This window comes from Amphiura filiformis, chromosome 17 (genome assembly GCF_039555335.1).
Source record: "Amphiura filiformis chromosome 17, Afil_fr2py, whole genome shotgun sequence".
Taxonomy (NCBI): domain Eukaryota; kingdom Metazoa; phylum Echinodermata; class Ophiuroidea; order Amphilepidida; family Amphiuridae; genus Amphiura; species Amphiura filiformis.
The window spans coordinates 244,341-257,071 of NC_092644.1; the positions used below are offsets into that span (position 1 = coordinate 244,341).

Consider the following 12,731-nt stretch of genomic DNA (forward strand, 5'->3'; position numbering starts at 1 on the left):
TGATTTGTAGAATAATCAATAATATATTTCGATCAACAAATGACAACAATACCTGCCAGTCTACCCTTCAGACATACCAGAACATTTTGTGATTCTTATTTCATGAAAATAATAACGAAAAATAACAAGTATAAACATCATTAAAACATTTCCTTCGTTCTCACATCCAGACCACTGACGTTGTTTATACCCGGCTCTCGACCAATCACGTGCACTGTTTTTAGAAAGTATGTATGAACAAAGTATTATGATAGCGCTTTTAGCGTAATTGCAGTCAGTGACGTCATTGCGTTGAGGCAGCTGTTTGTCATGTGTATGTGTGCACGGGCGTTTTCCCTGAGATCACTGACTGCACTGATTACAATACTATATAACACCACTTCAGGGCGGACATATCTTCTCAAATGAAAAATGTAAATGCTGTGACATAATAAAGATATCATTTCAAGGTTATAAATGTTTTGAGTCATCCAGGTGTATAAAATAGACAATAATATGAATCAAATTCTGGTCCATCGATTTAACGCTAAGACCTGTTACCGGGTCAGACTGCGCAGAGACTTGACTGATGGTTTGGTCACGTGATGGTAATCGGTGCACAGTGTCGACAGCCAGTGTTATAAATATAAACTTAATACTCCGTTGGTGAGCGACGGGCGATTGGTATTTCACCGAACGCAAGAAAAGGAGGCCTACCGTATCTGATTGGCTAGAAATCGATCGCTGATCGCTCAGAGGTGTAGTACAAACTCAAAATGGAGACATGCATTCAATTCGATTGAAATCGATATTCTATTATTGACGCAGATAAAGAAAGTCGATAATGTACAATGATATTATATCGCCTCTAAAAATAGTATCAAACTAAATAAAAATCCCTTTTAAAGGGAGAGCTTGGCCAAAGATTACCAAACTTAATGTGACCGTACAGCACGAATGAGCCGTAAATGTCCTAAATTGTATTTAGTGTAAAACAGTGGAAAATGCGCATGAAGGTCGTATTCATCGGTACCTCAAGTTGGCGCGACATCTATCTCATTTTGGTAGTCCGCACATCTGTTAAACCAATCAATAAATCTATTGTTGAAGAGGATAATAAGCTTAGATGTCTACAGAAGTCTTAATAGCTCTGGTCTTTGTTTGCTTTGGCTAAATCCTGTTCAAGTGGTGGATTACAAAGTATTGCATTTTGTCTATGTCTGTGTACAACCAACAATTAACAATGAGAGGACATTCTTGAATCTCGTTGACTTGGGATGATTTGAAATGACCGCCAATTATGATTGTTTCATATTATTACCACCAAATGTGGAAAGAAAACACGTGTAGAAACGAAAAAAAACAAAAACATTTTGATGAAGGAGCAAAGTTCAAGTCAAATAAATGATATACCATTTTAAAGCCTATGATATATATTTTCTATACACGAAATAAACCCAAATTGACCGGGGAGGAATTTACGGCTCATTCGTCGTGTACGGTCACATGTATCAAAAAAATAAAATTCATATAAAGAACATACTACACTAAAGGAACTTACATTGCAGTACTCAGTTGTATTCAACTATCTGATCCAATCAGTCAGCACTGGCCCCTTTACACACCTGCTCCAACTACCAACTAGGTCTATAGCCTATACAGTTAGGGTTAGGGTTAGGGTTAGGGTTAGGGTTAGGGTTAGGGTTAGGGTTAGGGTTAGGGTTAGGGTTAGTGGGTTAGTGGGTTAGGGTTAGGGTTAGGGTTAGGGTTAGGGTTAGGGTTAGGGTTAGGGTTAGGGTTAGGGTTAGAGACCAACATTTATAGTTCTAAATGGTTTCCTGCACTGTAATCAAGGTAATAAGGCATGTAAGGGGAAATCAATGATTAAAATGAAAGTTATTGAAAAATAAGGGCCTTTGGTATCACCCAATTAAATAATACCATGGGTTCTTTGGGTCACAGCTAGTTGTGTGTTTGAAAAATAAGGGGTCTTTTGGTGATAGTGATGCTAAAAAGGAGTTTTAACAACAGTCTTACATACGCGTCACTAGCACTTTCACAATGGGAGTGACCCCCGAGTTTGGGAGTGAAAACAAAGTCTTCACGCTGTGCTAGCTGCGGAGTGACTTCAGTTTGGCTGCTAACTCGGCATTGTATAGTGTGTTAATTTTCAGTAAGAGTGGTGTCAAATCAAACCTCCAAAATGCCGAATTACAAGCTGATTTACTTTAATGCGAAGGGCCGAGCTGAGTTTGCACGGCTTCTGTTTGCACAGGCTGGGGTAGCGTATGAAGATCATCGTATTGAAGGTGCCAACTGGCCTGCTCTAAAACCAAGTAAGTGTTAAAATTGAGTATCGCATAATTAATTTGTTATTACATGTACAATATTGCAGCAGTAAATATAATTACTCTTTAGCCTAGGAATGAAATCAAAACTCGACCGGTGATTGACCGCCGGTTCCGTCCGTTGTTATTGTTCTAAACAATGGCAACCGCACGGAACCACCGGTCAACCGCCGGTCGAGTTTTGATTTCATCTCCGACATGATTTTGTTTAGAGCCACTCAATATGTGTGTGGTGACCATCGGTAGTGAGGGAGAGATGGGGTGTGTACTCACATTCATAAGTACAGTGTGGGCCAAAAACAACTTTACCCAATTTCAGAGGCTGGTTGCTCAAATTCTGGAAGAGCTATTCATAATATTGTTACATATTCTAAATGTATGTCTTCCTAAGAGTACGTGATGAAAAAATGAAAGCAAAAGAAGCTAAATTAACAAAATGGTGCTAGTTTTACGTCCGAGGGTCAAAAATCACTTTGTCCACACGTAACTCAATGGGATGTTTCGAATTGCTAAGAATAAGGCAAACATATGCGTTAGGCATACAAGTAATTAAACATGTAAGTAAACACGTTTGGCTTGTCTTTGAAAAGTGATAATTGTTTTACATGCATGAACGAAATTCAATCGATTTTAATCCCCACTTACTTGTCATGTACTCGAACTTCACTCCTCTCATTGACCAACAATTACACAATTACAAAGGATTCACCTGGAGCAATTTTTGAATTTAAAATGCCTTCGTGCATTTTGTGACTGCGTGCCTTATTTCTAAATAGGTTTTCAAAGTGTCAAGATAAGGCAATTCACAACACAAGAGACTCGGACTTCTGTGGCAGAGGTGTATAGGCCTACGTAAGAACAGAAAGCTTTTTGGAAGTGCAGCGTCAATTTCGGATTCGTTTCCAGAACGTAAGAGAAACCTATCATAACTCTATACATATGAACAACTTTCACAACTTCGGAAGTGTGATGAATAGAGGCAAAGGGGAAACACGAAGCGGACATCCAAGAACTGGCCGTTCAGCTGCAAATGCTGCAACGGTTCAAAGGGAACTTGCAGCTAACCCCAGAGTCGACGCAACAACTTGCCGAACATACGACAAACGCAATAAGTGCAATAACTTCAAACTTTCTTTTAGATAAACATTTCGTAATGACAAAAATGAGGTCTGAGGGAGGTTCCAATTGCTTTGCGCATATTTGAAGAGAATTGTTTTTATATCTTGCAGCATGAAAGCTGCATATCATGACGAAATATCGTAGCTTGACATTTAAATTGTTTATATTTGGTTTATTTGATTGTGTTATACAAAATTGCTGAACAAATGTGTGCGTATAAGTGGTTCTCATTCTCTATCGAACTCGCTATTGCAAGTGATGCGAAGCGACAGCCACTAGGCCTTCGCGTGGACAAAGGTAATTTTGACCCTTTGATTTAAAACTAGCGTAACGTTTTTAATTTAATACATTTTTGAATAGTTTTTTCACCAAATACTCTTAAGAAGATGTTATTTACGAATATGTAAAAACAATTTGAAGCAGACTTTTTAATGTTGACATATGAAACTTTTTAGTTGGGTAAAGTTGTTTTTGGCCCACTCTGTATAAGGGGATGTGCCGCTCTAATGAGTCGCTTTTTTGCAAATCTCTAAACATGGGTCCCGATTTGAGAAAAATTAAGTGCCAAACTGCGAAATCACAACTTGGCCTCCTTGGGAATATGAATCAAGCAATTGAAAGCATTATTGGATGATTGATTTCTCGAAATACCATTTATCCCTTCAGGTGAACAAAAATACCACACTGAGTGGGTCATTGGGTATTTGATTTTGGAAATTAAAAAAGGTGTGAGGGTCAATGGATAGCAGGAAATAAGAAAAACGGAGTCATTGAATACCTAAATTTTTAAAGGGGGTCATGGGTACAAGTAGTACAGTAACACAAAAAGTGGGTCACAGGGTACAATTAAGCTGGGGTCTATCCAGAAGTACATCGCCAACCCCACCCCTAGGGGTTTATTAGCTCCAGCGGTACACCCCTGTCAAAATGTATTTCAAGTACACACCCTTTCCAGGGGGACCCTTGATGTCAATAGAGGATACTAAGATTCACCTGATTTCCAATAAGATTCACCTGAATATAATACATGTATATATGCATGGTCATGGTTAGTGAAAATAAATTTTCCTTCGATTGATTTCAATCACTGAATGGAATGTAGAATGCGTTTCTATTATAGTTGTGTAAATTAGCTTGCTTCGTTTACATGCACGGTCTCTGGTCATACCCGCTCTGATTGTCATGGTTAGACCACACCACCATACGCCATGCATAACATCGTCTTGCACAATTTCCCTAGTCCGCAATACAATACAGTCAGGAACAATATATCACTAGGTGTACATGCAAGTATCATGTCTCCTGTCACGTGTCCATGCGTTTTTATAAATACAGCTGTGTATGCACTTGTCGTCTCCTTGAAAGTACGTGTCTCTTTTTACGTATAGTTAGGAATACATAACAGACTCATCTCTCGATTACCTCAAATCATCCCAAGCCACCATCAAAAGCCAGCGCGAAGGATGTGCAACAATGCTAGATATTACAAGCTTATTGTCCAATTCAACTATAGGATTTTTAAAATCTGTTCGGCCGAAAGTCCCAACTTCCATGTTGTCAGTCTTTATTTTCATTAAATTTAAAACAACATACGCTTGTATACATTACAATATATGCTCTGACTTTTAAACTAGATCAATTGTGATGCGAGTATGTATTCTTATAGCATCTATGCAATTAATATTCATTATACATGTATATTCCTTTAAACATCAGATGTGCATTAAATTAGCGTTACTTTATTTTATTCTAGCAACACTATTAGAAACTTAAGTCAGAATGGCGTACTGCGGTGTATTGTTTGACCATCAACAAGATCAAGGTGACGATTTATATTGCCAATATTACGGTTATCTGACAAAGTCTTAACCATTCATTCAGATTTTTTATTCACGGTAATCTAACCTAGTACCATTGAAGTCAAATATTATATAGGTCACATATTGAAAGCAAATATAGGTCGCATAATTAACCTACTGTATTTCGTTTTAAAGACCCATCCAGTTGACCAGGCAAACTTACAAGGGCAACCCAATTAAGTAGGCTTAAAATATAACCAAGTCAATGTTCACCTCTATACCATCCAAACTTTACACAGCTCCCAATGTGTTTTCCAGATATTTGGAGTGGCCTTTAACCTAGTACAACAAGTCATGCCTAGATTTTTTTCTCATGTTGAATTTTACCCTTCTAGTTCATACACCTATATAAAAAAATATCAACCTATAGATACCTGAACTAGTTTTTAACCCATTATTATTCTAATCTAAACATAATAAAGAAAAGAAATAGGCTGTCTTTGCCATTTTATTAAGAGACTTTTCTAATTATTTGTCAAGAATTTGTCACGCTCTTTACACTTACTTTGGCTATTTTGATATGAAGCTAAACTGATATGAAATCCACTAGCCAGTTATTTGATTTTGATACATGGCCAATGGATCTCACAGTTAGACGGGGAAAGACTTGCTGAATACTCGAACAGAAATATAACTTCACAATAATCTTTAATTCCGCATCATCAAATCAACAAAGTGTCACAACATAATAGATTACGGATTGAATACGCTTGCGGTCCTTCTCCTTCCGTGAATGGCCATCGACTACGTAGGACAATAGGCGTGCAAGATTGATGAATGAAAGACCGCGGGGCGATATATTTAAATGAGGAAATATAGAAAGAAAATAGCGCCATAACAATTTGATTAAATCTATACTCGCCTATGTGTATTTAGGTCACACTAAATAAAATTAATATTATTATCATGATGGAGGTTAATTTGTGTTTCTCCTGTGTGTCTTTAAAAACATCTCCAACACCCAAAAAGGAGTCATTCCAATGGAATTACTCCTCTTCACGGTTAGGGACTCACCATTTAACTTCCAGGTAGGGGGAGGATGTTTTTGAAGAAAACAAATGTTTTTAGCAGTGTTCTGTCTTTGAAAGTGAAGTGTTGGCCATTTTTTACTATTCATTTACTAGAGCTACTCACAGTGCCGAAAAACTTTATAGTTTGGAGTAACGTTCTTCAGCATCCCTGGGTTTGGATATTGTAGTTGTTTGAGATTTTGTCTTAACCCCTTCCACCAGATCTTTATTCGGTGTATCCTTCGTGTTAGAGAATACCAAACAAATCCCAACTCTAATCCTAAACCTAACCCTAACCTTTATCCTAACACTAACCCTTACCCTAACCCTAACCCCAAATCCTATCCCTAATCCTAACCCTAACTCTAACTCTAATCCTAACTCCACATCACAATAAGGCTATTGAACAGTGTAGTGGTTTCATGGGGTGTACTCAAGCATATCTATATACCAGTTCATTGCCTTTGTTGATAAACATTGGGGTCAACTCATCTACATCAGGCACAAAAAGAAACTCGTCAGTTATATTCATCCTTGCTGTTCAATAACTTGATCATTTTAGATTATTCTGAAATATACATTTTGTTAATTGGACTTTTCTTTCTCATTTGACACCCTGTTCATGAAAAACGAACAAGAATTGACCAAGATATGCGCCTCCAAAGCCTCAAACCCCAAAATCAAAAGTTGCATTTTCAACGATTTTCAATGGGAACGCATCGTTGTATTGCACACAAGCACCACAGGCCAATCAATAAAGCACACAGTGTAACAGGCACAATTGAATCGTTAAAATTGCAACTTTGCATTTGGGGGTTTGAGAGTTTGGAGGCGCATATCTTGGTCAATTCTTGCTCAATGTTCACGAACAGGGTATCAAATGAAAAAGAAAAGTCCAATTAACAAAATGTATATTTCAGAATAATACAAAATTATCAAGTTATTGAACAGCAAGGATGACTATAATGACGAGTTTCTTTTTGTGCCTGGTGTATACTCAGAGGATGTTTAAAGACATTCCCACAACCCAATGGGGTTTCTGACCTTGTATGTCTGGCTTTTATACACATATGGTACAGTTGATCATGCCTTGCATTGGGATTGTGTGCAAATATCTGGTGTTTTCATCCTATTATTTAACATTCAAAACATCGAGACTTAGGAATAAAATTAATGCAGTGAGACAATATGAATGTTTCCTGTAAGAAAATCAAATGTCAGTCCTAAGTCTCAACTATTAGCTCGTTGGCTGCAGTTTTAAAATGACCATTTTGTGTGTGTGGCAATGGGGACTTTGCCTTTAAAATTAGGTTATATTGATCAAATTTCCCAATCATAGTGCATTGTAGGAATGCCTTTAAGCCTCCTATGGTGTATACTCGAAATCTCGCGATTGTCCAATCATCAGATTTGTGTACATGCACTGAATAAAATACTTTGTCTTTGTTAACAGGATCCATGTATTACACTTTCTTTCTACAGCTATGCCTACTGAAGCCTTACCAGTCCTGGAAGTCGATGGGAAGAGGATAGTACAAAGCCAAGCCATTGCTCGATATGTAGCACGAGAGTGTAGTAAGTAATAATTAGTAATGACAAAACGATGTTTAACAAAGCTATATTGGAACCCCGTGACCCTAACAAAGACCCTAAACCCAATACATGATCATACCGGGGGGGGCAAAATTAAAAATGGATAGTTTGTAAAGTACTATACTTATATTTAGTAATTGGGAATCAAGAACATTTAAACAACCGGTATTACAACTCGTGAATTAGAGTGCCTGGGTGACCTAATCTACTAAACCTGGCACATTTCTCCAATGAACTCTAACCCTCATGCAATATGGCGCCTATAATCTAGTGCACAAAAGGCATACTTTAGCCGTCGATATACAGCTATTTACCACCCACCTTATTTCAGGCGCACCATTTGGCAAAAAATGCATTGCTCAATTCATAGCGAGCGTGTAGAAGAATTAAAATATCACAGCTATACTTTTATAGGTGCTGCGGTTCTTGAGTTACGTTGTAAAGAGGGCTGAAACAACAACACTTTTGTAAAACGTACATTTTAACTCATTAACAACAATAAATTAAGCAAGTTTGCAAAGTATACGATTTGTAGAATGAACTTTTGCAAAACATCAAGGTGTTATTTTCAATAATATATTGATCTAGATAATGAAAATCGATTTTTAGGTTGCTTCGACCAACAATACCTCGTCTACCCTTAACGGCGATAGTTGAGGTATTTACATTTAATGCTTGATACAATCAGACCATCAATCTCGTTAATCGCTCTTGTTCAATGTTCTTGTTGTGCGATATAACTCTATCATTTTGCCTTGTTTTATATTGTTTTTGAACATCAAAATAAATCGGAATGCCCTCATTTAACGTCCTGACACACCATGCACATCGACATGCATGCTTCATCCTCGTGGCATAGTCTCCCCTTCCACATGTGTTTCCTTCTTTGCTAGTTTGCATAATGCCACAACTCGTCATTCGTCAGCAACCAACTGTGAAAATTATTTACTGATTATATAAATACTATGCATAAATTAGCGTGGCACAAAATCTTACAACGTTATTGATACAAACCGTATCGTTATCAGAGCATTCAGAGGTCTCAAAACAAAAGACTTGAGATTAAAAAAGACAAAAAGAAAACAAAACCAAAAAACGTGAAGTGAATTGAGGACAGGTGTCATAATCAATTGGTTGCAAGAGGAATTCTCTTTACAGCATTACTTTCCACGTTTCTAGTGATAAATAATCGACGGAAGTCACAACGATGTCTATGTTTACCCATTTGATTACAGACTTGGCTGGTGACAATAACCTAGAAATGGCTCAAGGTGAACAAGTAATGGAAACCATGATGGATATGGCCACTGACATAGGCCCTGTATTTCAGGAAAAGGATGAAGCGAAGCGAAAGGTAGGCTTATTTGTTAAATTGACAGGTACCTTAACATAGTCCCGGTCCCGGTAGCCACAATTATTTATGAATATGTGACAGATGTCAAAACTTAACAATAATTACTCTCCCACCCCACCACCTACACAGTACACCCCCCTACACATCCCAACACACCCCTACACTAATGCCCTTCACTCACCCCGCCCCACACGCCAAAAGAATTTTGTATGCTTTTGTTGGATAATATTATTTAGAAATAAAAAAAAATGTTGCTGTTTAGAAGCGCACACCCTGAGACATGTTAGACCTCACCTCACCTCACAGGCTGTGTCACCCACTGTATGATGTAGCCCTTCTCAAGTAGCTTCCATTTACTTCTGTTTTGTGCTTCTCTTGCCCAGGTTGTACCCAAATAGGATGTGAGATCATCACGCCATCTTCGTTGTTGTCTTTACCTTGTCGTCTCTACGAGCTATGTGTCCCGCCCATCTCCCCTTTGCCTCTTTGATCCTTTCAATGATATCTTAGACATTCAACAATTGACCATCACAGTCAGGATCAGCTCCCCGAGTTTTGTACGGGTTATATTTACAGCGAAGCAATTATATATTAGCAGTAGGTTCCTTGTCTAGGGGAATTTCAAGCTAACTCATTTTTTACACGAGAACGTGCTTTTCAACCGTCAGGGTTCCAACCCGCAACCTCTCGCACCGTAGTCAAACGCCTTATCGATTGAGCTAACATGACTTTTCTCACTTTTTGTGCCCACAGGCAGCCTTGCAAAAATCCATATTTGAGGAAAAGATTAAAACCAAGCTGAAGTATATTGAAAATTTCCTTGTAGCCAACGGTGGAGAATTCTTTGCTGGGAAGAGGGTAAGCAGTGATTTGTATTGACAATCTTGGTATTTCTTACTTTTTATCTAGAATTGAAAGTACAACTTAAACTTATCACTGCTAGGTTTTCATTTAGTTTGTTTGTTTTATAGTTATATTTGTTTTACCTTAAAGCCATAATTTGTGATTTACTCCACAGCAACGCCCTCAATTTTTTTTTTTTTTTTTTTATACTTTTTGCACCATTGTAATGACCATTGGTGTACATAAATGCCCTGTGAAAGACTAAGCCTGAAGTGCTCTAATTACAGTAAAATTTAACATTTTAATAGTAAAACCGAACCGAGCTGAATAAATACATCGCTTGCTTGTGTATTGAATCATCATAAACAAGTTCGTCTTGTTTGTACATCCCATCAGCTGCGCGTGGCTACGCCAAACAGCATGCATGGAACTCCCGATAATCATGATAATAATAATCGGCGAGCTAAATACACGCATTGTAGGCGCTGGAATGAAATATCAATTTCTCATTTGTTTGGCTCGAAATTAAAAGGGGACAATGCGATCAGTAGCTATCAGTGAAAACTAACATTTAAATAGGAATCTATTTTTTATGCAAATCACACATTATTACTTTGTTATTATTTTGTTCTTACTTTCATCTCCTCTTTATCCAGATAATGATTGCAGACATAGCAATAATCTTAAACTTCGAACATCTCTGTTCCTTCTTATCATTGGATGACCCATACAAAGATTTTCCTAAACTGGCCGCACACAAGGACAAAGTTTTCAAAGAACCTAAGATTGCAGCCTGGATAGCCAAGAGACCAGAAACTAAAATGTAGTGAATTAAATAAACGGGCTAATTTCCAAAACCATTTATTATAGGTCCATGTGTTGTATGCTTTAGCTGTTTATATTGTCCAAAATATTATACGTTAGTTTTTGTACATAATTAAATTACGATTACAATCAATTTGAAATTATCCAAATTCATGCAACACGGACTTATCTTGTTTTGGAAAACTCTTATATTAAAAGTACGTAAGTATGTTGAAGATTTAATTTAAAAAATATAAAAAACGTACTTCAAGGGCATGTGGTCATTTTCATGATACTTACGATCGTACCTTAGACAAAAAATCGTTATGTTTTTTCCACTACCAAATTAGGCTACGCGATATGCACAAAAAACTATGGCTTTTATTGCCCTTTTTCCACTTACTTAGATTTGTTTCTCTGACACCTAAAAACAATGATCTCAGAACATGAACAAAATTAAATCTATGCTCTATGCTCTATCTATGCAAATATAAAAACTATGCTCGCGGTCGTCTGAGACAACCTCTCTTTTGACCTTATTAAAAAGAGGTTTTGCTGAATTGGTAAGGCAAGTCATACATCAAATCGTATGCATAGCCCAATGATAAACGTGGTCTCACTAAGTTCGGCTTACTTAGTATTATATGCTTGACATCCTTACTATAGACGAATCCAACGAGTCATGGGCAGGATTTGGTCGGCCATTACTGGGTCCCCGCAGCACCAAACTGGTGTTGTGACTGCCCAATTGGGTGGATTAAGGCCGCTTAAAACTTGATGTTACATTCTTTTGTGTTGTAAACTCTTTTGTCTACATGTAACACGGCAGATAGAATGCAGTTTAAATACCCTCCAAAGGGTATCATTTCACATTTTAGGTGAGATGGAGCCGACGGGAATCCAGCTATGGCTGCCATTGAGGTGTGGGAATGCGTGAAATTGGATTCGTCTATATAGAGCTTGTTTACGGTAGTTTTAGCCAGTGATGTCAACGCGTTGAGGCAACTGTTTCTCTTTACAAGTGAATTGTGTACGATCGCTTGTGATTTGAAGCAGCGCCCATTAAAATGTGCACTAGCATCATTGGGTGACCATGGTGACGGAATCCGCATCAATTCGAACTCCTGGGATGCTTTTCAATCACGTGATCTCCTCTTGTGCACTTATAAGAAACGCAATCATTTCCTAGGTGTAGATTCGACAAACGAGCTCGGCTAAACGTGTTGCATTATTGCGTGCAAAAAAGGCGAAAAAATGCATGTTTATGCATGCATTTGCATGGAGAACCTTGTAAGATGGCGGGTCCTTGCATGGTGTAAATGGTAAATAGGGGTGGTGGTGGGATGTGCATAATCGTATCAAACCCTTTTCATCGTAACATAGTCATAGCGGCACATTGGGATATTTTATTTAAATCTACACTACCACTGTGGAATATTTTGGAAATAGATTCCACAGAGTAGTATAATTTCTAATGGAATTAACACATTAGGCAGCTATATTTGAATTGCATACACCTCTGAGAAATATTCTACCTCAATCTTCCACAGATCGAGGGAGGGTGAGTTTCAAATAATGTTGGTAAATGTGCCGATTCCATTTGAAATTTGTATTCCCATGTGGAACATATTTACCAAGTCTTCCACAGGGTAAGTGTCGATTTAAATGGTATAGCCCATTTTATCTTCCCATAATCAAGCACTTAACTCCCCAATTCTCATAGGCCTGCAGATACTATCAAACGAAAGATGGAAATGCGGTGGCTTAATAAAAGAAATCATTATTGGAAAAGCAATGTAATCAAATGTGGTTTTTTTTCTAC

General features: G+C 37.7%; 1 protein-coding gene across 1 annotated transcript; it reads left to right on the top strand.

Annotated features, from left to right (window-relative positions):
* The first annotated feature begins 2,182 nt into the window (after nucleotides 1–2,182).
* LOC140138286 (hematopoietic prostaglandin D synthase-like) lies at nucleotides 2,183–10,932 on the top strand. The gene is made up of 5 exons (XM_072160199.1): nucleotides 2,183–2,315; nucleotides 7,798–7,890; nucleotides 9,144–9,262; nucleotides 10,016–10,120; nucleotides 10,762–10,932. Exons 1-5 carry the CDS (start codon nucleotides 2,183–2,185, stop codon nucleotides 10,930–10,932), a joined length of 621 nt encoding a protein of 206 aa, XP_072016300.1.
* The last annotated feature ends 1,799 nt before the right edge of the window (nucleotides 10,933–12,731 follow it).

Excerpts from the sequence above, each read along its gene's own strand:
- LOC140138286 (XM_072160199.1), top strand. The coding sequence starts at position 2,183 with ATGCCGAATTACAAGCTGATTTACTTTAATGCGAAGGGCCGAGCTGAG. Across the intron at positions 2,316-7,797 it reads CTGGCCTGCTCTAAAACCAA|CTATGCCTACTGAAGCCTTA; the intron begins GTAAGTGTTAAA and ends TTCTTTCTACAG. Across the intron at positions 10,121-10,761 it reads AATTCTTTGCTGGGAAGAGG|ATAATGATTGCAGACATAGC; the intron begins GTAAGCAGTGAT and ends CTCTTTATCCAG.